This window comes from Bufo bufo, chromosome 5 (genome assembly GCF_905171765.1).
Source record: "Bufo bufo chromosome 5, aBufBuf1.1, whole genome shotgun sequence".
Taxonomy (NCBI): Eukaryota; Metazoa; Chordata; class Amphibia; order Anura; family Bufonidae; genus Bufo; species Bufo bufo.
Genome location: NC_053393.1, coordinates 356,988,203 through 357,013,454, shown reverse-complemented (window position 1 = coordinate 357,013,454; position 25,252 = coordinate 356,988,203). Strand labels below are relative to the sequence as shown.

At 40.5% G+C, this 25,252-nt stretch overlaps 1 protein-coding gene across 1 annotated transcript in view; it reads right to left on the bottom strand.

The window, feature by feature from the left end:
* Window positions 1–25,252, bottom strand: part of GABBR2 (gamma-aminobutyric acid type B receptor subunit 2) — a 940,304-nt gene that overhangs the window by 472,715 nt on the left and 442,337 nt on the right. Inside the window, exons 5-7 of the mRNA XM_040433083.1 lie at window positions 21,614–21,679; window positions 12,723–12,911; window positions 10,171–10,407 (exon numbers count right to left, since the gene is read on the bottom strand). Coding sequence (XP_040289017.1) covers window positions 10,171–10,407; window positions 12,723–12,911; window positions 21,614–21,679 — 492 coding nt within the window. The remainder of the gene's footprint in view (window positions 1–10,170; window positions 10,408–12,722; window positions 12,912–21,613; window positions 21,680–25,252) is intronic.

Genomic DNA, 25,252 nt, shown 5'->3' with positions numbered 1-25,252 from the left:
CTCGGGTCTTTCCTCACTACAACATACCTGTTTACTGCTGTTTTTATTACAATGTGATTGTGTTTATTTAATAAAGAGAATTTTTGTACTTAGAATTGGAGCCGTAGTTCTATTGTTTGGGTATCAAATTTTGTAAAATGTGTTAGGGCTCCTTTCACTTTATTACTACCCGGTGTATTTAATTGGTGGGTGTAATAAATATTTAAGCAACAAAGGAAATAAATACAGTATTTTCATTGGAATAGCCAGACATACAGTTAATATACACCGTAAGATTGTATACCGTAGACTTTAAAGAGGACCTTTCACCGATTCTTACCCTATGAACTAACTATACAGACATGTGGAGCGGCGCCCGGGGATCTCACTGCACTTACTATTATCCCCGCTCCGTTCTGCCGCTATGCCCTCCGGTATCTCCGCTCACTAAGTTATAGTAGGCGGAGATACCAGTCCCTAAGTTATGGTAGGCGGAGTCTGCCCTAGCGCTGGCCAATCGCAGCGCAGAGCTCACAGCCTGGGAGGTTATTTTCTCCCAGGCTGTGAGCTCTGCAATGCGATTGGCCAGCGCTAGGGCAGACTCCGCCTACCATAACTTAGGGAACGGAGATACCGGAGGGCATAGCAGGAGAACGGAGCGGCGCCCGGGGATAATAGTAAGTGCAGAGAGATCCCCGGGCGCCGCTCCACATGTCTGTATACTTAGTTCATAGGGTAAGAATCGGTGAAAGGTCCTCTTTAAGGTGTGACATTCTGGTTGATTTATTATAGTTGATCTATTCTGGTTTCAGTATTTAATGGTGTAGAGCTAATGCATCCTATGTCCTTATTTATTTTATAGTTTAGGTATAAAATATAAGCTTGGAAAAGCCCAAGCAAAATATTCCTGTTAAAATAAACTGCTTTGGCATCTTGTGTTTTTCACAACCATTGTATAAGAAGGATAACAGAAGGGCTTGTAAATAAAATTATAAAGGAAGACATTTTTGAAAGACAAGAAACTGCAAAATGGCTGTCAAATAAATGAATGTCAAAATTAGCTAAAAGTCTTTTATACAAGAGTCAGGTCTGCCACAAGGCACATATAAAATTGAAGTGCATGGAACACTTCCGAAAGGAAAATCTCCCCAAGGAATATTATAGATTCAACTCATTAAAGTGACTCCCTTGGCAGTCTAACTCTATTACATCTATAGTCATGCCACAGCGTTGTTTTAGTTACATTCAGTTGAGCAATGGAACGGGTGTCCTACCCAAGGAATACAGCCTAATATGTACAATGTAGAATCTAGTAGTTTTAGACAAGACTCAACTTTTCCTTGTAGAAAATATATCTTGATCTTAAATAGATTTAGTTGCCTCCTAAAGCAGAGGAGGTCCTGAATGATCCCTGGTTCTCTTAAAGGGAACCTGTCACCTGCAAAACGCATATTAAACCGACCACAGTACCTTACAGTATCCCCCAGTGTGTTGCTAATCATGTTTTTCTTTCCTCTTTGTGTTTCTTCATACTTGTTAAAAACGTTGTTTTAATGTCGGTTGGCGCTGTCTCCGAGTCAGGCTTGAAGTCAAGGGGGCAGTGGCCTCCTTGCTTCAAGTAAAGCTAAGCCCGCCCCTTACCCCTCCTCTACAATTAGATGGACATGCTGCCGGGATCGCGCTCTTCTAGCGCAATAAGTTCATAGTATGGAGGGATTCTGGACCGTATGGAGGGATCCACATGGGTTAAAATTTTGTTGCACAGCGATATAGAATTTGTTTAAAATTTCTCAAGGCTGTTAGAGTGACGCAGAATAAAATTTTCGCTAACTGAATGTGTTAGCTAGGAATGATGAATTTGGGTCCAGTTGGTAGAGTGATTCATCTGTAATACCGTTGTTGTTCCAACCATACAATTGCAATAACGACGCAGACTATTTTTTTTTTAAAAGTATGTATTAGCTATGATGAATTTGGGTCGTGTTGATGGAGCGATTTGTGTGGTTCATTCCGACAACCATCCCGACTCCTCCATGCTAAGTAGTTATTTGACCCCAGGCGGTCCGGTTTTAACATCTTCGAAGGACAAGTGGCGGGGGCTGCATGCAAGCTACACTGAAGGGATCGCCATGAGTCTACCCTTCGACGACAGGTGCAGGTAACCCACTCAACGCCGTTCATCATAGGGATTGGGGATTACAATATAGAGGCAGAATATATTTTTTTTAACTAACTTATTAACAATGATGAATTTGGGCCCAATGCTAACTTGTACAAGGCTAAATATTTAACTAACACTATCATTAAAATAATGGACTAACTATAAATGTGGGTGCAGTAGAACATGATGCACACGGAAATATATTAGACCTGCAGCAATAGTAATTAAAGCTCCAGTGTGTATTAAAGATTCATGAAGTTGAGACGCTCGTAGTTGGATATTTAACCGTGGTCTAATACTGACGCTATGTAACACAGCAGCTAAAAGAATTTATTCGCTATGATAAATTTGGCTCCACCGCACAGTTGAACAGACTGACTGTCTTCAAAAAGCTCATCCTTGCTGAAAAGCAGAGGATAGTCGGCAGTATACCGTACATTTCTTTGCTAGCAGAAGGAGCAGCAAAAGCAAGAAGCATGTTCATAACAGGTAAGGGCACAGTTCCTGAGTCATGCCAACTAAGCATGGTATTGGAAGAACCCACAGATTACTGGTTGTGTGTATCTGTTGTCACTTGAGATGATTTTGAATAGAGGGTCAATCATTCTAGTACAGCTGAATTGTTGGTCAAAACATAACCGCTGGATGACACCAACCCTTCTTCTGCTGCTATTTGTGCTGGCCACAGCAACATTTTTGCCACTGCACATTCCTTTAGAGGACCCAGGCAACTGTTTGTTGGCCATAGTGTACAGTTACTGTATCAGTAATGTAACAGATTAACTGTAAATGTGTCAGCAGTTCAACAAGATTCAGACAGCGATATCTTAGACCACCCTTCAATACTGCGGCAAAGTAATTCTATATATAAAATAAGAGATTAACTGAAAATGTGTCAGCAGTTCAACAAGATGCAGATAACATTATATTAGACCACCCTTTAAAGAGGACCTTTCACTAGAATAAAGTATCTAAACTGACTATATAGACGTGTAGAGCGGCGCCCAGGGATCCCCCTGCACTTACTGTTATCCCCGGGCGCCGCTCCGTTCTCCGGTTATAGCCTCCGGTATGTTCATAGTTAGGAGAAGGAGACGCCGGCAGGTTCCCCTGGGTGGAGCCTAACTATGAACATACCGGAGGCTATACCGGGCGAACGGAGCGGCGCCCGGGGATAACAGTAAGTGCAGGGGGATCCCTGGGCGCCGCTCTACACGTCTATATAGTCAGTTTAGATACTTTATTCTGGTGAAAGGTCTTCTTTAACACTGAGGCAAAGTAATTCTATTTATCAACTCAAAGATTAACCGGGATTGTGTCAACAGTTGAACAATATGCATGTGGCAATATATTAGACCGCCCTTTAATACTGCGGCACAGTAATTCTATATATTAACTTTGATTTGCTAGCTATGATGAATCTTGGTGCACTGCACACTTATGTACATGGCGATAAATTGTAGCAAAGTCTGTCGTTCAGCAGGCTCCTATGCTCGCCCTGCACTCTCTGTTAACATGTTGTACTTTGCAGCAACACTGTCCCTAATGAATGAGCATCTTGTCAAGTCTCTCCCTTTGGTCAGCTTACAGGAAAATACCAGCGACAGAGCATATTTTAATGGGCTCTGTCTAGCTGTGACATCACAGGGGGATGAAATCCACAAAAAAAGCCATACAGGCTTAGTACCTAACGTGACCCAGATAAATATTTACATATTGATAAAATATAACTTTTAACTGTATATATTTAAAACCCAATTGTGAGCAAAAGAAAAAAGGTATTAAAAATAAACTGTTCCCTGCATTAAATGTCTGATATCTTTGTGTTTAGTTGCTAATAGCAGGGGTGTGCACTCTCACTACTAAATCACATAGGTGCTGCTAACAGTCCACTAGTGGCCAGTTGCATCACTAGCTCACATTAAAGCCAAAACTACCTATTAACAGATGCACTACCATGCGTATTTGCTCTTTTATCAAGACTAAGAACACAGGCAAACAGATCAATAAAACCTAAGACTGCCCCACGACATGTTTCGCCAGATAAATTGGCTTCCTCAGGGGTTTTGGGCAGACATTTAACACAGGGAACAGTTTATTTTTAATACCATTTTGTTTTGCTCACAACTGGGTTTTAAATATATACAATTAAAATTTATATTTTATCAATATGCAAATATTTATCTGGGTCAAGTTAGGTACTAAGCCTGTATGGCTTTTTTTTGTGGATTTTGTAAATATACCTATACCTAGATAGGGTCCTCCATTGCTGTGTGTACATAATCATGGGGAGATGGCTACCTGCGGATTGGCTGGCTGCACAGCATTATGGGTGATATAGCGTCCCTGAGTTTGTCTCCTCTACACCTACTTTCACCTTCTAACACGTGCACCCAGGCGTTTTAGCAAAACTGATTTGAAGCACGAGGAAATTTGGATTAGTTTAGAATTGATGTTTCCTTAAACTTCGAACCGAATTCCGCTTTGGATGCTTTGCTTCGTTCAACACTAATTATTATAATGATGACTGCCATGGGCTGCCGTAAATTAGTTTTTGCTCACAGACTGCTCAGAGGATGTGCCTACTTTATGATAAGGCATGCGCCTCATTATAAATTAAGCGCATCTTCCGGCATTGCAAGGGAACTTAAAGACTGCCTTAAAACGCCGGGCTTTGATACATTTTCCCCAATACTGTGTAGGAAAATATCAAGACATATCATCAATATCAGAATATCTATATGAAAAATCCAAGGAACAATGACATCAAATTCTGCACCTAGTCAATAAGGACAGTACAATACAATGGAAAAACATACAAGTCTAAATGAGGCCTTTCTGCAGCAATATTTTACAGGATGTCCCAGCATGATAGTAGAGCTACCACAAAAGATCATCAATCCAAACCTTAGGTAGTCTCCCCAGATTCTCTTCAGAGTACTAAATAGCAATCCTTGACATACATTTTACTGTCAAAGCATGAAAAGAAACAATTATTTCCATGTGCTATCAGGTCCGTGTTAGGTTTGGAAGGCTGCAATCCCAAGGAGTCCCTATAGTTGTTAAACACAAGTATCTTGGGAAATTAGCATATGATGTGTAGCACAAGGCCAGTATTCTCTTCAAACATAGCTTTTGTCTATTTTTCAACATGATCACTTTCTTTATTAAGATACTTTTCTAAGTTGCACAAGGAACCAATTCCCTGCTGGTAAGAAAAAAAATCATACTGAGATGTTCATACAGTAAAAGGATTGGATTTGGTGATGAAAACCCATTGCATTTTGATGCAATTAAACGTTAGCTTTATTCTTAATTTTCCATTTGTCACCAGTATGAATTAGTTACATGTTGCAACATTTTGGGCCTGTTTTAAGTGCCCTTTATCAAGCTAATGATGCATCCAGGATAGTCTGGGGGGACTGTGTTGCTCATCTCTAATAATAGCGCCTTCAAATATTCCAGTCACAATGTTACAGTAGAATAATTGGATTCAGTGGCATACCTTCAATGTAGGCAGACCCCATGCTATGGGACCTAGGGAGAGGAGAATCTGCACTGAACTCCCTCTTCCTCTTCACAATGTAAAAACACTGCATTTTCAGGCAGCCTACACTAGGGGGAGCTCAATGCAAATAGATTATTTTGGCTTCCAGTAAATTGTAACTGCATACATTTCTGTCTATTGAGCTCCCCCTAGTGGTGGCTGCAGGCAGACAGACAGCTTTATAATATAAGGGAAGCAGGAGACTTACAGTATCTCACAAAAGTACACCCCTCACATTTTTGTAAATGTTTTATTATATCTTTTCTCATGGGACAACACTAAAGATATGACACTTTAATAGAATGTAAAGTAGTCAGTGTACAGCTGGTATCACAATGTAAATTTGGTGTGCCCTCAAAATAACTCAACACACACAGCCATTAATGTCTGAACCTCTGGCAACAAAAGTGAGTAAACCCCTAAGTTAAAATGGCCAAATATGTGCCCAAAGTGTCAATATTTTATTTTCCAGCACTGCCTTAACTTTCCTGGGCATGGAGTTCACTAGAGCTTCACAGCTTGCCACTGGAATCCTCTTCCACTCCTCCATGTCAACATCATGGAGCTGGTGGATGTTAGAGACCTTGTGCTCTGTTTGAGGATGCCCCACAGATGCTCAATAGGGTTTAGGTCTGGAGACATGCTTAGCCAGTCGAGTATTTTTACCCTCAGTTTCTTTTAGCAAGGAAGTGGTTGTCTTTGAGGTGTGTTTAGGGTCATTAACATGTTAGAATATTGTCCTGTGTCCCAGTTTCCAAAGGGAGGGGATCATGCTCTGCTTCAGTATGTCACGGTACATGTTGGCATTCATGGTTCCCTCAATGAACTGTAGCTCCCCCCAGCTGGCAGCACTCATGCAGCCCCAAACCATGACACTCCCACCACCATGCTTGACTGTAGGCAAGACACACTTGTCTTTGTACTCCTCACCTGGTTGTCGCCCCACATGCATGACACCATCTGAACCAAATAAGTTTATCTTGGTCTCATCAGACCACAGGACATGGTTTCAGTAATCCATACCCTTAATCTACTTGTCATCAGCAAGGCTTTTTTGTGGACAACAGCCATGCAGACCAATTTGATGCAGTGTGTGGTATAGTCTGAGCTCTGACAGGCTGACCCCCCTTCCCCTTTAACCTCTGCAGCAATGCTGTCAGTACTCATAAGTCTGTTTTTAAAAGGCAACCTCTGGATATGACGCTGAGCATGTGTACTCAACTTCTTTGGTTGACCTAGACGAGGCCTGTTCTGAGTGGAACCTGCCTTGTTAAACCGCTGTATGGTCTTGGCCACCGTGCTGCAGCTCAGTTTCTGGGCAATCTTCTTATAGCCTAGGCGTATTTATGTAGAGCAACAATTCTTTTTTCCAGATCCTCAGAGAGTTCTTTGCCATGAGGTGCCATGTTGAACTTCCAGTGAGAGGGTGTGAGAGCGATAACACCAAATTTAACACACCACCTCCCCATTCACACCTGATACCTTGTAACACTTACAAGTCACATGATACTGGGGAGGGAAAATGGCTAATTGAGGGTGTACTAACTTTTGTTGCCAGCGGTTTAGCCATTAATGGCTGTGTGTTGAGTAATTTTGAGGGCACACCAAATTGACACTGTTATACAAGCTGTACACTGACTACTTTACATTGTGACAAAGAAAATTTAGACTAGTGCATTTATATTCATAGTCACAGGTGCATATTCATCAAGCAAACATGGCTGATAAAAAAAATGGCTACACAACATTTCACATGCAAACAATAGAGCTGAGAAATGGGGATCATTCTAAATAAAAAGTGGTATTATACCTACTATAAATGAAAAAATAGAAGCTCTTTGCGCACATTTTTGATCAAACATGTGTTGGGCCATCTACCAGGCGTCAAGAGTAACACAGTAACATAGTATATATGGCCTAAAAAATACATTTGTCCATCCAGTTCGGCCTGTTATCCTGCAAGTTGAGAAGAGTATAAATGTAGCTGGTTCCTACTCTGCCCTGAAAATTGTAGGCTTAGGTAAGTCCAAGAGAGGCAGTATATTAGTGTTAGATACCCATCTGCGGAAGCCACCTTGACGGCTGGTAGATGGGCCCGACACACGCTTGATCAAAAATGTGCGCAAAGAGCTTCTATTTTTCCATTTATAGTAGGTATAATATCACTTTAATTTAGAATGATCCCCATTTCTCAGCTCTATTGTTTGTATGTGAAATATTGTGCAGCCATTTTTTTTATCAACCATCGTGACAAAGTGTGATATCTTCAATGTTCTCCCATGAAAAGATATAATAAAATATTTACAAAAATGTGGGGGTGTATGTCTGGTGTAAATACACTGAAAAATATGGTTCAGAATGAGCACCATATTTATTAGGCACCTATTCCAATTTTTCCGACATATAAGTGAGATAAAGTGGGTGAGGAAGAGGGATAACTTTTTAATTACAATGTTTTTTTGAGTTAAAATTTCTTCTGTGTAATAAAAAAAATAAAATAATTTGTCACAGATCTGTTACAGTGCATTTTGTGTTGCCTGGCAGTGATTGTGTCACTTGTATAGGGAAACTAGGCAGGGAAGGGGGCCCCATGTTAAGTTTTGCTATGGGGCCCTATAAGATCTGTGTACTCCTCTGATTGTATTAGAAGCAAAGTGTGACAAGAACCTACTATGTGACAGGCACATACTCTTGGACAGCAATTCCTGCCTGTTACATGCTTTCATTATTGTAAATGCTCATACATAATAGAGGGGATTTATCAAGCCCTGCACTCCAGAATTAAGGCTTTTTTTTTCACAAAGAAGGCTTATTTTTAATTTGTGGAAAAATGTGTGACATTTTGTGATCTTACACCATTCACTCCAGTTATGAAAAGTGACTGTGGTTAGCTATGCTAATGAGGTGTAAACCAGATTGAAAATATTCAGAAAAAAGTCACACAAACATCGCACAAATGTTGCAAGTTCACAGGGGTGGCATAAAAACTGGAGGAACATCTCTAGACATAGTCAAAGATGCACCTAATTTATCAAACATTTGAATATATGGAACATTTGATACAATGGTGCAAATAATGCAAGATTCAAGATTCAATGCAGACTCAAGCAAAAAAACTTCTTCAAAAAGTCCCCTCACAATAACTTATCCCCATTGTCTGTATATAGTGTTTTATATTGTCGTGATAAAATGTAACTCTCTAATTCCTAGCTGTTTCAGAGCTTCAATAACTTGAATGGAAGCCTATTTGTACACTAAATTTACAGAACCATTTCACAGAGCAGTCACAACACCAGTAACAAAATAAATTGAAATGCTTTTCAGCCATAAAAAAACTATTACAAATTAGGCAACTATTTTTCAGTTGCTCAAACAAGTGCTTAAAGGGGTTTTGCATCTCAGACATCGCTAGGATGAGAACGGAGTGGAGAAATGAACGGAGGGCACACTGCACATGCGCAGCTGCCCTCCATTTATTTCTATAAGGCCGCTGAAAATAGCCGAGCACTGGCTTGGCTATTTCTGTCTGTCCCATAGAAATGAATGGGAGCAGGGTCAGCGCGTGCGCGGTGCGCTCCCATTCACTTCTTGGTGGTGGACAGACCCAGGGAAATCCGGGGTCCTCCAGCAACAGCTCTCCCCTCTCCATTCTCATTGTGGAACCGCACCTATCAGACAATGGGGGCATATCCTAGTGATATACCCCCATTGTCTGAGATGGGAATACCCCTTTAACTGGATTTTAGGGATATTAACTGTAGGCCTATAAAGAATGGTTAGGAAATAATCCTTGACACAAATATCATGAGATTACCATGTGAAAATGTCTAAGGATTCAGCACACCTATTTAATTTCATGTTTTACAAAGCTGAAAAGTGTGACTGTAATGCCGAAAGAATGACACTTGACAGAGGACTATGTAATATTTCATGTGACATCAGCATTAGTTATGCTTTAGAAGGCTCAAATAAGAAAGCATCTTCTTTTAATCTAATTTAGTTCATTCTCTCCAACCCTCGTCTTTCAAAATAAATTCAGCAAGTGAGTTTTCTTAAAAATACTGAACTTTTATATGATACTTAGTGTCATAAAAATAAAAAGTAGCCATATGTCATTGTGTGCGGCTCTTTAGAATGGGTTCGCATTAGGAGCAAAGCAATGACAAAGATGAAAGGGCCAAATCCGTCATATGACGAACACAAACTGCACCGAGAGACCCCTTTAACTATAATTGGGTCTGTTGGGTTTCCGTCATGATGTCTGCCTTTTTGCTGCACAAAATAGCGCAACATGCTTCATTATTTTGTCTCCAATTTTTGACAGAATATGCAATGAAAGTTTCTAATGGAGCCTCCAATGTACAGTAGATGTGAACACAAAATACATGGGCCTTTTATCAAAATATCTAATACAAATTATTTTTAAAAAAACTCTTGTTCTATACGTCTTTCTCTCGTCTGCTATACAATAGAATGTACTTACTGTTACTCCAAAGAAGTTTGTTTCATTCATTGCGTCGAGGAAAATTTTCCCAAGCTTGTGGTTTGTATAGTTAAAATCCTGAATGCTTTGATGCCGATTGGTCGCATTAAGATATTCCATTGCTCTGTGTAGTGTCTTGGCTATTACCCATATTCCATCATAAGCGTAACCATGAAATTTACTGGGCTCCACATCCGATCTCTTTTCATTGTACTCTTTTTCATACTGTTGTGGAGTCTAAATAGAGGAAATAATGATGACTCTTTGTGTAATTCTAAGATAATAATATACCACATACAGTTCAAGTATAATATGTAGATATAATGTGCCATTTTCTCCCAAATATATTTTGTCCTTGGATGTATTACGTGTAACATTACTTATAAATGTCAAATTTAATGCAGCTAGATAAGTTCTGTCTAACCTGAATAATTTGTGCCTTCTACACATGCATTTTTTCTTTCTTCGCATTTGCTTAGAGGCTCCTCCTAGTTGTGCTGTGTCTCCTCTACCAATCAGATGTCTCATCCCAGCTCCTCTACCACTCTTTGTGTTGTTAACTCCAATGCTAAGTTAGGAGCTTCTGCTTTATTCCCTCCTCTCTTTCAGGAAGGTAGTATATCAATTTATTCAGCTTTTTTCTGAACACCAAAGTATTACAGGTACAATAATGATTTATCTCATCAAAGTCAACACATGCATATACGATCCAGATGCATATAAGATCCAATTGTTTGCATCATGTATCTCCATATGTACGTCTGTAATTTATGTAAAAAATATTGGCATAACAATTCTATAACCTATATTATTAGTAGATTTGTAGAGTGCTTAGACATCAACTGATGATTTCCTCCATACAATATAAGGATGCTGTGATCATGTATAATGACTACTGGTTATAAGAAATTGGGGTTTTGCAATCAATTTTCAACACTTGCCAAATTGGCAGTGGTGGCAACGTTGTGTCTTAAGGATTTTAAAATTTTTTACCTAGCGATTTGACTATAGAAAGAACATTGAGGGAACATTGCTAATCAAAATGAGAAAAAAATTTGGACATACTTTGCACCATAAAAGCAAAAAACTAAAAGGTTTTGTACATAGTACATATTTTTAGACACTTTTTTTCACCTGATAAGGGGGTGTGACCTACCAGAAAGTGGCCTGGAGTAAGATAATGTGCACCAAATTCGTGCAAAATTGTGCCATAAATCAAGCCAAGTAATATACTAAACTAAGTGGGTAATGTATTAAATGTGCTGCACCATAAGAGTGAAATGATTATGATTTTGCCTGTTTTGTTGGTGGATTAGGCATTTTCACTAAAGGTATTGTTTGTGCCATTTTAGGGTGATTTGTGCTATGACTGGCAGTTTACATTTACTAAAGAACGGCCAGATGTTTTGTGGGCAGAGCTACCGCTTAGCCAGATTTATCATTGTAACTTTTTATTCAAACAGTTGCAAGCGTACTCCAATCCAAACTGAAGGAACCTTTGTAATAAATAATATTAGACTTTAGACAGAGATATAACTATGTGACTCGTATGACAAATTTAGCAAATGGTGTGATGTCATTTTCATTTGTCACAAAAATGGTTTCAAAGCAAAGCAGACACCCCCAAAAATCAAAAGGTCACATCTTGAAACATTACACCCTTAGACTAGGCAGTCTAAGGCCTCTTGCACACGATCGTATGGCTTTTTCAGTATTTTGCAGTCCACAAAAAACGGATCCGCCAAAAATACGGATGACGTTCGTGTGCATTCCATTTTTTGCGGAACGGTACAGCTGGCCCCTGATAGAACAGTACTATCCTTGTCCGTTATGCGGACAATAATAGGACATGTTCTATCTTTGAACGGAACGGAAAGACAGAAATACGGAAACGGAAGGCATACGGAGTACCTTCCGTTTTTTTGGCGGATCTATTGAAATGAATGGTTCCATATACAGTCCGTATACGGAACGCAAAAAACAGAATGGAAACAGAAAAAAAAAGTTTGTGTGCAAGAGGCCTAAAAGTGTACCATATTTAAAAAACTGGCTAATCTATAGGTTTTATGTAAGAAACAAAAAAAAGTGTGCAATTTTTATTGTACGTCTATGCCATGTCCAGCAGTTTACATTTACTAAGGGGTGGCCAGATGTTTTATGGGGTACACTTTTAGCCAGATTTGTTATTGTGACCTTCTGGTAAAAGTCACAAAAAAATCTACAACTGTGCTCCAATTACCTGGTGGCATACAAACTGACGATACCTTTGTAATAAATATGATTAGACTTTAGACTGAAAAATCGATATTTCGTGCTACAAAGACAAATGGCATGCAACATTTTGCAAATTTGTCTGAAAAAACAAGTGCAACCCATGACAGAAACAAAAACAATAATTAAAGCAAAAGTTGCATATTAATACATTGACCACAATATATAAATTGTCTAAACCTTAGACAGGATTAGTACATCTGCCCCATTTTATTTTTGACTATTGCTTTAGTTTGCTTAACAGTACTAATGTATATATGTGCTGTACTACAGAAGCTCACCCGTCCTGATATAGTTTTGATATTTTTTGTGCTAAGAGGTTCAAAATCCACTCCAACATATCCTTCCATGGCTGTCAGTAGGTTTTTACTTGAACAGGTAGATGAATTGGCCTGCTGCCACCATAGTGCTTGATACCATCCAGGGATTATCCATTGATATTTACTACCATACATGTCTTCATTATAAGCCTACAAATGATGAAAAACATACAATAAATGTAAAAAAAACTTGTAAGTTATAATATATCCTAAAAATTCATCTTAACACCAGTCAGGATTATATGTAACAAATTTGTTCACACCAGGTATCTGCTGTGTATAGGGTTCCCACCCCAGTCGTATTATAATAGAAACCACAGCAGTAGAGAAGATTCCTTAAATTGCGTTTTATTTTGTGATACAGTGAAATGCGGCAACAACGTGTTAACGCGTTTTCGGCTACATTAGCCTTCATCAGACACAGTGCCGCGTGATAATGAGATCTTAAGGTAGATAGACACACTCTTAAGGTAAGGTGCTGTCAGCCAGTCAGGATTGTCACTTTTGGCAGCCTTCGTAGGCTTTGGGGGCCCTCACCATAGTTTGTAATGACATGTTTACAGCAAATGAAGTGCTTAAGCTCATTTTTGGGTACATTTATCGCTAAAGGGGTTGGCCACTTTTTGGTAACAGTTCACCAATGTGTTTGTGAGATGATTATATGGCACTTATTAATATAGTCTTTGTTGAAATTCTGCACCATTTTCTATATTTTATCAGGTATACTCCCTTGTTTACAAAGTCTTTTGTGCTGTCCAAACAGAAGTCCGGTCAATAAAATGGTAATTTATGGAAGGTCATGTGACCAGGAAAATCCCTTCCATATGATACTTTATTCATTCAAATTCAATCTGCAACAAATCTTCTGCACAGTTCACATGAGTTATAGATATAGATTTGTCACAGATTGAGCAACAAATTAGTGGTGGATGTACCCCTTTGCATTGCAGAGTGAAATCTGCTGTAAGAACCTGTTCTGCAACCTAAATGGACTTTAATTTTTATGCAGAATGTGGATTAGATTTCTTCAACCCCTTTCTGACTGGACAATTTTCTGTTTTTGCAGTTTTTGTTTTTTACTCCCTACTTTCCCAAAGCCATTACCTTCTTTATTTTCTCTGTTTACATAGCCACATGAGAGCTTGGTTTTTGCTAGACAAATTTCACTTTCTAAAGGCACCATTCAAAATTGTATATCATATAGTGGGAAGCTAGAAAAAAATCCCATAAGAGGTGAAATAAAAAAAAGCAATTCCACCATAATTTTGTTTTTATGTCGTTCTCTATGCAATAAAACTGACATGTGAACTTCATTCTCTGGGTCAGAACGATTACAGCGATAGCACATTTTTATAGCTTTTCTTTCTTCTTCGTCCTGCAGCAGCACAGAAGGGATATTTCCCGTCCCAGTCACTCTATCATAGGACCGCCCACCTAGAAAAAATCTAACAATTAAACAATTAACAATTAACAGAATTGACAATACCCTAGGTACTCTATATGAGACGCCAAGGCACTGCACCAATTGTGTTTTTTCTAGTCCTTACTCTATCAGGTGATGGTCTCACCTTGCTGCCCACCTGGAAAGGACTTGAGCCTAGCGTTGTTCAGGCTCCTTCGGTCTGGCTAGTGTGTTCCTAGCCCAGACCTGCTATAGTGCATTGTGGCTGTTGCCTACCAGTGCGTTTGCCTGGTAATGCCTGTAGCAAGTCGCCAGTCGGTGTCCAGTGCGTCTGCCTGGCTGACCTAGTTCCCGGTATACAGATAGTGACAGCCGGGTGAGTATTGGGCTGTCTGCCGACGCTTGCCTGGCTCATTTCTGTTTATTTTTCCGGGTAAATGTTCAGGAAGGGTTAACTTACCTCTTCTTCTGTTATGCACCGCGGGCTCTGTTAAATGTATAGGCGCGCGCGCGGCCTTTTATGCCTATGCCTCGTTTCTTTGCTGGCACAGGCGCTCTGCCTTTTCCTGTGCGGCGTCCAGGTTCTGTTACGTCATCACGTTGGGGGCGTGTTTGGGCGGCAAATTCAAATCCTAGATCCTATTTAGAGACTCAGAGGCTGTTTGCACACGTCTGCTGTGCCGGGCAGCCGAGTTCTGAGTCTCTAAAGGTATTGCTGCCCTGTTTAGCCTCCCTTATGCTTTCTATATGTGCATCTAATTAAAGTTGTTTCTTTCTATAGATGTCGAGCCGGAAGAGCCATAAAAAGATAAAGCACCATGCTTGTGCAGGTTGTAAGTTGCCGCTTCCAGATGATTTACAAGACGACATCTGTGATCCCGCCTGTTCTGCAGCCCGCAAGATCTAAGCTATGCATCACTTGTCTACAGCCCTTATCACCAGAAGTGGTATCCAATATCTGTATGGATTGTAGCCCACAGGACTCATTAGCAGAAGAAGCAAAAAAGTTTTTTTCCTGGTTCAAAGAAAATATGCAGAATTTACTTTCTACTTCTGGTAGCAAGGAAGGGGGGGGGGGAGCCACCATCATCATCATCATCATTCAGATGACATGTCTCAGTCGTCAGCTATTGTTTCTCAATCTGACCTATCTTCGGATTCAGATGCAGGCAGCGAAGAATTTTTCCTATTGAAAAAGAATTCAGCAGAAAAACTCATTAGACGAGTAAAGCGTTGTCTGGAAACTAATGATGAAGAAGATTTAGTTCAAGATAAAGGTAACCTGCATTACTCCCCTAAGAAGAAATCCAGAGTTCTTCCCGCTCACCCGGTTTTAAAGACCATTATGGAAGAGACCCGATAAACGCCTGGACTTAGGACCTCGCTTCAAGTCCCTATACAAATTAGACCCAGCAGCATCGGAGGAGTGGGAATTGCCGTCTAAAGTTGATCCAGCCATTGCACGTCTGTCCAAAAGATCTTTTTTTCCGTCAGATGATTCTTCCCTATTAAAAGACCCTATGGATCGGAAAGCTGACATCTTCCTAAAAAGAGCTCATTGCAACCTTGCTTCCCTGCAGAAGGCAGCAATGTCCTCAGTGCCTGTTGCAAGAGCTTTAAGAGTCTGGCTGAGCGAACTAACCAGAGACATCCAAGCGGGGTTATCAAGGCATGAACTTTTGGATCAAGTATTGACCCTAAAGATGGCTGTGGAATTTCTTTGTGATTTTCCTCTTGATGTTATAAAGATCTCAGCCAAGAACATGGCTTTAGTGAATTCTACAAGAAGATCGATATGGTTAAAACCTTGGACGGGAGATGCTTCCTCTAAATCCAGTTTTTGCGCCTCCCATTTGAACCGGGAAAGTTAATAGGATCCCAGTTGGATAAGATCCTGGAAGAAAATAAAAAAGAGAAAGCTTTAGCATTTCAGCAAACGTTCAGGCCCAGATCTGCTAGATTTCGTACGCAGAGGGGAAGATCTTCCTTTCAGGGTCGTAATAGACAGGAGCAAGGAAAGAAGTTTCGCTTCCGCTACCAGGACAAGGGAAAGAAGAAACCTTCTGAAGCCCCTGCCTCCAGTTCAAAATTCTGACGTCAGGCCTGCCCTCACTGTTGGCGCAAGGTTAAGAAACTTTTATACGAAATGGGAGAGTGTCACTTCAGACAATTGGGTTCGGAATATCATCAAGAACGGTTATTCACTCGAATTTGTTCATCATCCAAGAGAAAGGTTCCTGTTAAACAACACAGAGGATCCAATAATTATGCCTCTTCTTCAGGATTTCCTACAGATGAATGCTCTGGAGAGAGTGCCGGAAGAGGAAGTATATTCAGGGGTCTATTCAAGAGTGTTTCCTGTTCCAAAACCAGATGGCAGGTGGCGCCTTATCATAGATTTAAGGTTTCTAAACAACCATTTAAAAAAGGTAAAATTCAAGATGGACAACATACGATCTGTCCTGAGCATCCTGCAACCTGGGGAGGTGATGGCATCCATAGATCTAAAGGATGAATACCTTCATATACCTATCCACAAAGAATCGAGGAGATTTCTCAGGGTGGCGGTCAAGACTCTAGGTCAGACTTGGCACTATCAATTCAAAGCTCTTCCCTTCGGGCTATCTCCGGCCCCTCGTATCTTCACGAAGGTTGTGGTCGTCCTAATAGCAGCTCTGAGAGTTCGAGGTCTAAGGATAGTGCCATATCTGGACGACTGGTTACTTATAGCAGCTTCCAAGGAAATTCTGAGGTCGGATCTACACACTGCCCTGAATCTACTATAGCAAGTTGGGTTCATTGTCAACCTAAAAAAGTCACAGCTTGTCCCCACTACGAGAATCCAGTTCCTGGGTCTTTTAATAGACTCAGAAGTAATGAGGGTATTTCTTCCTCCCCTCAAAGTGGCTCAGATTGTTCAAAGAATTCAGTCGTTGATCTCTACAACGAAAATATCTATCCGTTCGGCAATGAGCACCCTCGGGTTATTGACAGCTGCTATAGAAGAGGTTCCATGGGCGAAAGCTCGTATGAGAGACCTGCAAAGAGAAATTCTCCACTGTTGGGACAAGAATCCCAACTCTCTAACCACTATGATGAAGATATCGTATGTAACGCGCAGAGGGCTTCTTTGGTGGACAAGAGAAGAAAATCTGATAAAAGGAAGAGAATTCTGCGTCATACAAAGAGTAGTGATAACCACAGATGCTTCCCGCAAAGGTTTGGGTGCGCACATGGGAGACCAGTGGATTCAGGGGGAATGGCCCTCAACCACTATGAGGAGATCCTCAAACTTCAGGGAATTAAAAGCCATTCAACTAGCCCTGCAGCATTTCGAGCCCTATCTCTACCACAGAGCAGTTCTCCTGCAGACAGACAATGCGACGGCGGCATATTATGTAAACAAACAAGGGGGAACGCGTTGTCTCTCTCTACAGTCCATTTGCGACAGAATAATGTCTTGGGCAGAGCCAGTCCTACACAAGCTAATGGCAGTTCACATCAAGGGCTCCGAGAATGTCAGGGCAGATCGGCTCAGTCGACAGAGGGTGTGTCCAGGAGAATGGGAATTGAACCCGAAATATTTCGCCCAAATAGTGGAGAAATGGGGCCGTCCAGATGGGATCTGTTTGCAACCAGAAAGAACAAGTAAGTCCTGAAGTTTTGTTCACTCAGGAGAGCGGACAAACCCGACTGTCTGGATGCCTTCTCTCTGAATTGGAGCCACAAGTTTGTTTACCATTTTCCTCCCATACCAATATTACCTCAGATCATACCAAAACTCCTATCAGAAGCACCGGAAGCGATACTAATAGCTCCATATTGGCCCCGCAGGGCTTGGTTTTCTGTCATATGTCAACTTTCGAAAAACTATCACTGGACTTTGCCTCTGTACCCAGATCTTCTTCTACAGGGAGACCTTTACCATCCTCAACTGAACAAGTTGCATTTAACCGTTTGGCACCTGAAAGGGAAAGATTAAAAGAGAAAGGCCTTTCAGATGAGGTCATTTCTACTTTACTGTCCTCCTGAAAGCAGTCTACTATTTCAGTGTACAACAGATTATTTAGAAAGTTTTCATCCTGGTTGCAGGAAAAAGAGTTACTAATCTCTACCAACTCCATTTTGCAATTCCTACAAGAGGGGCACAAAAAATACCTAAAGCCTAATACGTTGAGAGTTCACATGACAGCCATTAATGCCTGGACAGATGGCCAATATGCAGGTGACGCTTTAATAGCTAGATTTTTTAGAGCATTGAAGAAGTTGAGGCCTTCTGTTAGACCGCCTATGCCCATCTGGGAATTATCGCTGGTTCTAAATAGACTTACAGGTCCTCCCTTTGAGCCTATTGCCGAAGTGAATCTTAGCTGGTTGTCCTACAAGATCCTTTTTCTCATTGCCATCACATGTGCAAAGAGGCTAGGGGAGTTGCAGGCTTTGTCCTCCAGAGAACCATATCTGAAAATTTTGCCAAATGGTGTCAGACTTACAACCATGCCTTCATTTAGACCAAAGGTTGCATCTTCAACTAACATCAATAGAGAATCTGTTCTTCCAGTATTCTACCCTGACCCAAAGTCAGACGAGGAAATAAAACTCCATACACTGGACATTCGTAGAGCATTAATTTGCTATCTTGAAAGGCTGAAGGGTATGAAGGCCTCAAAAGACACTCTGGGTCGTTGGATTAAAGCAACCATCTCGGAAGCCTACATCTTAGACGGTAAAGAACCGCCTCGGCCATTAAGAGCCCACTCCACGAGAGCAACTTCTACATCTTGGGCAGAGAGACAGCAAGTTGATCTCTTAGACATCTGCAACGCAGCTTCCTGGACTTCATCTTCTACGTTTGTTCATCATTATAGGCTCAACAATGGACAAAACTCAGCCTTCAGCACAGCAGTTTTGTCAGCAGTAAAAGAAAGCGTTCCCCCCCTTTAATTTCTATGTTATATCCCTTCTGTGCTGCTGCAGGACGAAGAAGAAAGTCAGAATTTTACTTACGTAATTGTACTTTCTTCGAGTCCGAAGGCAGCACACTAACCCTCCCAATAAATTTTACTTGCATGAGTATTACACAATTTGTTGCAGTGCCTTGGCGTCTCATATAGAGTACCTAGGGTATTGTTAATTCTGTTAATTGTTAATTGTTTAATTGTTCGATTTTTTATAGGTGGGAGGTCCTATGATAGAGTGACTGGGACGGGAAATATCCCTTCTGTGCTGCCTTCGGACTCGAAGAAAGTACAATTACGTAAGTAAAATTCAGACTTTTTTTTGTGTACTGAAAAAAAAACCTTTTTGAACCCCCATAACTTTTTTATTCTTATGTCAACAAGGCTGTGTTCTGTGTTGCATCGTCAGCTGTAGTTTTTATTGATACTATCTTAGGGCGTGTATTACTTTTTGATCACTTTGTGTAATTTTTTTTTTGGTAGGTGAAGTGATAAAAAAATGGCAAATTGGCCATTTTGATTTTTTTCTGTTATAGCGTTCACCATACAGAATAAAAATGTTTATATTTTAATTGTTTTATTTAAGTGTTTTTTGTTTATTTTTATTATGAGGAAAAGGGGTGATTTGAATTTTTTGATTTCTTTTAAACATTTTTAAACACCTTTTTTTCACACTAGAGGAATGGAACATGTGAATGTCAGATTGCTTCTTCCATAGACTGCAATGAATTATCATTATAGTCTAGAGGAGATGTACTATGTTCCTATGGCCTGAAGCTGCAACAGCAAATGAACAGCTCCCCTGATCTCAGCTCATGCGAGCCATTCAGACCCAATGGGAATGCAGTGACCTCTCAGATGGTGAAGGTTTAAAAGTTTGCGATTGGAATAATCACATAATAATCTGGGTGTTTGCTGTGTGAAACACCAGGCAACTGGCTCTTCCTTTAAAGAAAAATCACAGAAAATAATGCACAATAGATACAAACATTATATATGGATTCAGTCCTTACTCTGAGATCATAAAATATGAGACTCTTAGCCAATATATTTTGATCAAAACACATCTGTGCCCGCCTACCAGCGCCAAGTTAGTCTCAGTCAGACAGGACTTACTCTAAACCTATCTATGCCGTTGGGCATCTATATTCAGGAGAGCAGACCCTGCACATATTGTGTGCTGCTCCTAGTCACCTCTATGTGCACCAAGCAACCAATGAGAGGAGGAGCACACAGAGCTACATGTACCACCTAATCAAGGTCGCCTGTGGGATAGGTGGGGAAAAAGTGCCCAAAAATGCTACTCCCAAGATACAATGTAGCCATGCACATCCACATATTCATTTATTACATCGTGCAGAATGTTTTGTATCTTTTTCAGTGATTTTTCCTCCTTTAAAGACCTGACATGTGCAGTACATTTACGCTGCATGTCAGGAAGGGGTTAAATCTTATACATGTTATTGTGAACACTGAAGAATTTCAACTAAGAGAGTTATAATGGAATATCTGCGGTGTAACTGACCCATGAAAACATACCTTAGCTTCTTAATAATCAGATTCTTATATGCATCACACCGGTCTGCAGGGGAGGCATGGTGGAAGTTGTTGGAGAAGATGGGAATGGTAGCGGTGGCAATGAGGGTGGCTATAGTTCTCATGGTGGCTAATGTGTGCTCGCCGAGCCGCCTGTGTAGTGGTTGGAGGGAACACCCTTTCTTACCTCAGGTCACACCGTGGACTTTCTGGGGCTCTTGCCTGGGGGCGCCCATGATGGTTGGGGTGCCCATTTTGCAATGCCCAGGCTGCAGGGTGCCGATCTTAGATTGGATGGCTAGCCTATCTCATTTCTATGGAGCCGCACCATAGAAATGAATGGGAGCTGTGGCCGCGCATGTGCGGTGCGCTCCCATTTACTTCAATGGGAGAGGCGGGGAGCTGCGCCTGGTGGTGGACCCCTTTAAGCAATATGCCCTTTCCACCAGCAGTAACTTCTTTTGACATAAACAAGCAAATTACTCACTATCCAGCAGGGCCTTGAAGTTGTTCCTGACCTTCTGTGAATGTTCTCTTTCTCTCAGGGGTAGTCTATCTTTCAGTCAGATTGTTGTCTGGCAATTTTCAGGCATCCTCGGGGGTGAAGAGTCCCTGGAACAGGCTTATTTTTGGGTCTACTTTTCAAGAGCTTACACAAGCATGTGTAATCTTTAGCTTTGCCTGCTTGACATTATCTACTCTACAAACTGGGGAGCAGGGGCTTGGTCCAGCCTGTCTCCCAGCAACCTAACTAGGATTGCCAGTGTTAACTATTTGTTTCCCATACATAGACATTTGGGATATACATAGTGCAAGGAAAAGAGTACTTTAACAAAACAACAAATCACAATATTTAACTCTTGGCATAAAATTAACTCTTAGCAGTGACCTGCTGGGTTACTGCATATATAAAAAAAATTTAAATCGAAGTTCAAACTGTAGTCATTTCTACTTACACAACAAAAGACTTTTGCTGCCATATGTTCATCAAACTGGCCAATAATTATCCGTACATCGTTACCCTATAAAAATAAAAAGGAAAACAATTATACTTTCAGTATTTTACTCATATATAAATTTTAAGTTCACTGCAAAAATTTACCTTTAGGCTGCTTTCCCACAGCCAGAGTTTGGTCAGTGTTTGATCAGTGATTTCCATCAGTGATTGTGATAAAAAAAAACAGGAGTGGAGGATACACATTGAAAAGGTATAATGGAAAGATTTGCACCTGGTTTGTGTTTTTGACCTGCACCTGATTTGGGCTCACAATTACTGATAGAAATCCCTGATCAAACACTTACCAAACACTGACTGTGTGAAAGTGGCCTAAGGCTACTCAAAATCACATTTCTGTAGTATGCCACATGCCTCGTCCTATAGAGGAAAAAAATTTCATCCAAAATGTTCAGGCTAGCTTAAGTCTTCCAGAAGTCAATCTTTTGGTTCCCTCATTTAGGAAGTTTGCTAAGGAAACAAAATCTACTTCAATGGTGACTGACATGAATGGTGATATATTTGACTTGTGACAGTCTTTCTTCAAATAAGACTAAAGAGCAGAGATCAGTGAATCATTTCTAAAGAATCAACCAAAGTTTCTCAAAAATTTGGATTCTATAGAATCAGAATTTCATGTGATTTGGTTTGGGAGATTTTCTGTAAAGACTTATGGAGACAAAGATACAGACAAAGAGCGAGAGAGAATACCAGAATGCCAGTCATACTGTAGCTTTTCGCAGAGATTAAAGCACTTTCGGTTCAGGTAATATCAATTCAGTCCCGAATCAAATCAGATGCCTAATTTGGACCAGTCAGACCAATCGAATATCCAGTAATTCGCTCCTCACTACTAAAGAGTCATTTTACCACTTAGTATACAGGAGCTGACACTTCCTTTTGGCCAAGGCACATATGAAAGAAGGAGCACAAGACCTTCCCGAGTGCTCAGGTGGTACTGTGTTTAAACAGCTAATATGAAAATGAAATGATCATTGTCTATTTTTATAAAATCTACTCTTCCATCCCACAGATTTACAGTATATTATAAAAGCATGTTCACCTACAGTATATTGAGGAAACATTGCTCGATAGTTTCAATGCCTTAAAAAATATTCTTACCACTTGAACTTTTCAATTTTTTCCTGTTATACCCACAAAGTTAAATGTTTTTTATTGGGATTTTATGTGATAGACCAACACAAAGTAGCACGTATGTGCGAAGTGAAAAGAAAAGGATACATACTTAAAAAAAATATATATATTAAATACAAATCTGAAATGTCTGGAGTACAATTGTATTCAGTCCCCTGTCCTCTGATACCCCTAAATAAAATCCAGAGTGACCAACTGGCTTCAGAAGTCACCTAATTAGTAAATAGAGTCCACCTGTGTGTAATGTATTCTCAGTATAACTACAGATGTTCTGTGAAGACCTCTGAGGTTTGTTAGTGAACATCAGTGATCATTTTTTTAACATGTCAAAAGATTTGGATTGCCCAATGATCGAACTTTTGCTGTTCATCGGCCAATAGGCAGCAGTATTACACTGCCAGATGATTGCTAATGAGTGTTTATGCGAATGCTCATTAGGAATACTCTTCTGAAAAATCGGGCAGTGTAATACAGGTTTAACTCATCACCTATGTTCTTCCTTTCTAATACACAAACATTGGTTTCTCTTAGAACAATTTCCCATATCTGATTACCCTGCTTAATAGATTCCAGTATTTCAAAATCATGTTCTTCACTAAAGGTGTATGTATGTCGATCATAAGTTTCCACATACACCAAGCGATCTTTCTTATCATTCTTTTGTTCTGAGGACTACGTAATACTTTACCCATAGTGACCTAACCAATTTATCTGCTTACTCTATCAATCATAGTCAGTTTCGTCCTCTGTATTTCACAATCATCCTCTGTACTAGCAATACCTCTTTGCCTGCATAAATTGACTCCTAGGTACAGATGTAGGCGAGCTAAAATTGACTCTGATAACACTTCACAGTGTTATCTCGGTTACCTCCTGACAAAAGCCATTAAAGTCCATTTAAAAAGTCAGTTAACATTTTCTTGCCATTGCTTACTTAACACGTTAACCATCAAGTTTTGCTCGGCTGTATTTGTATACCACAAAATATATGGTGGGGCACGGTGACTAGAAAAGAGCAGCAAATTATGTCTATCTTTTGGCTTGTTGTACATTGTAGTTTAAAGCAGTGTTCTGCAACTCCAGTCCTCAGGGCCCACTTAGCAGTCATGATTTGAGAATATCGCACAGAATGAATACGTGTGGTAAGTCCTGATTCGTTGAAACTAATTATATCACCTGCTGAATACTATGGAAATCCTGAAAACCTGAAAGTTAGGTGAGCACTGAGGGCTGGAGTTGAGGAGCACTGGTTTAAAGGAACCATCATCTTCCCTCCTTACCTCAACATCCAAAAAATTTTGAATTCTCTGATGATAATGTAAGTGAAATTAATAGTTTCATGGCAAGCATTCAAATACTCCACAAACCACAAGTACTTGTTTAATTCACATAGAAAGAAAATATCATTCACATAGCAATACCATGTTGATGACCCCCCCCATCCCTGATCTGGAGAGAAAACATAATTAGCTTTAAATGCAGAAATAAAAATACTAGCAATACCTGGAGCTGCGGAGGACCCTGTTGAAGTCCCCCATTGTTGAAAGTAAAAGTCATCAAAGCAAAAATAGTTTTTCACCAAAACAAATTCCAAAAGTGGCATCAGAAAGGCAATCATCCAGGGGGGCGTGGCTAACAGCCGAACAGGGAGGAAGCGCCTAGCCTGAGCTCCTGCGATCTAAAGTCAATCTCAAGACATCCTGACTCCTGCAAAGGTTACAGGACTCCATAACTCCCCCATTCGGACCAACATCGTCATCTAGATCATTTTGAGCCCTTTTTGAGACCTTTCCGGCCCTAGCAGCCGTTATTTCATCTGCGGCCTAGACCGAGTGCTGATCCTCGGACTCAATTGCAGACAGTGTCCGCTCGGCGATTCGCGACAAATCCTCTTCTGAGACCAGCTGCAGCGTGGAATACTCCGATACGAGGGAGAACGTTGTGCCGGTAAGAAGAGCTTGCCCTCCCCTGCTCCATTAGCCCAGTCACCGCGCTACCCTTCGGGTCACCCCGGACGCAAGGGATAATATCAGATAGACGCAACACGGCAGTGGTCGGAGTAAGCACGCTTCCATAGACACTCCCTAAGTGCTTCACTGCAAAGGATACCTGAGAGACTCTGTCCAAACTTTGATTTAACCGGTATATCTGACCTTGTCAGGACATTATATCCTCAAAACCCGATTAAACCGGCCCTTTTACATCAATTGGACTTTACAAGACCAGATCTCCACTCTCCTTTGCCACCCCCCCTCACCTTAAACTTACAACTTTGGACCTTTCAAAATAGGTCACCTACAATTTTTCGGACCTTCATAAGAAGATCTATCTTTGTTAAGCACTTCTTAAAGGGCCAGTGACCCAATTTTACATGACAGCAACGCTAGAATACAACCTGAAAGGTTTAAGCGATTATCTACAAAGCTCTCCATATTTTTTTTTTACC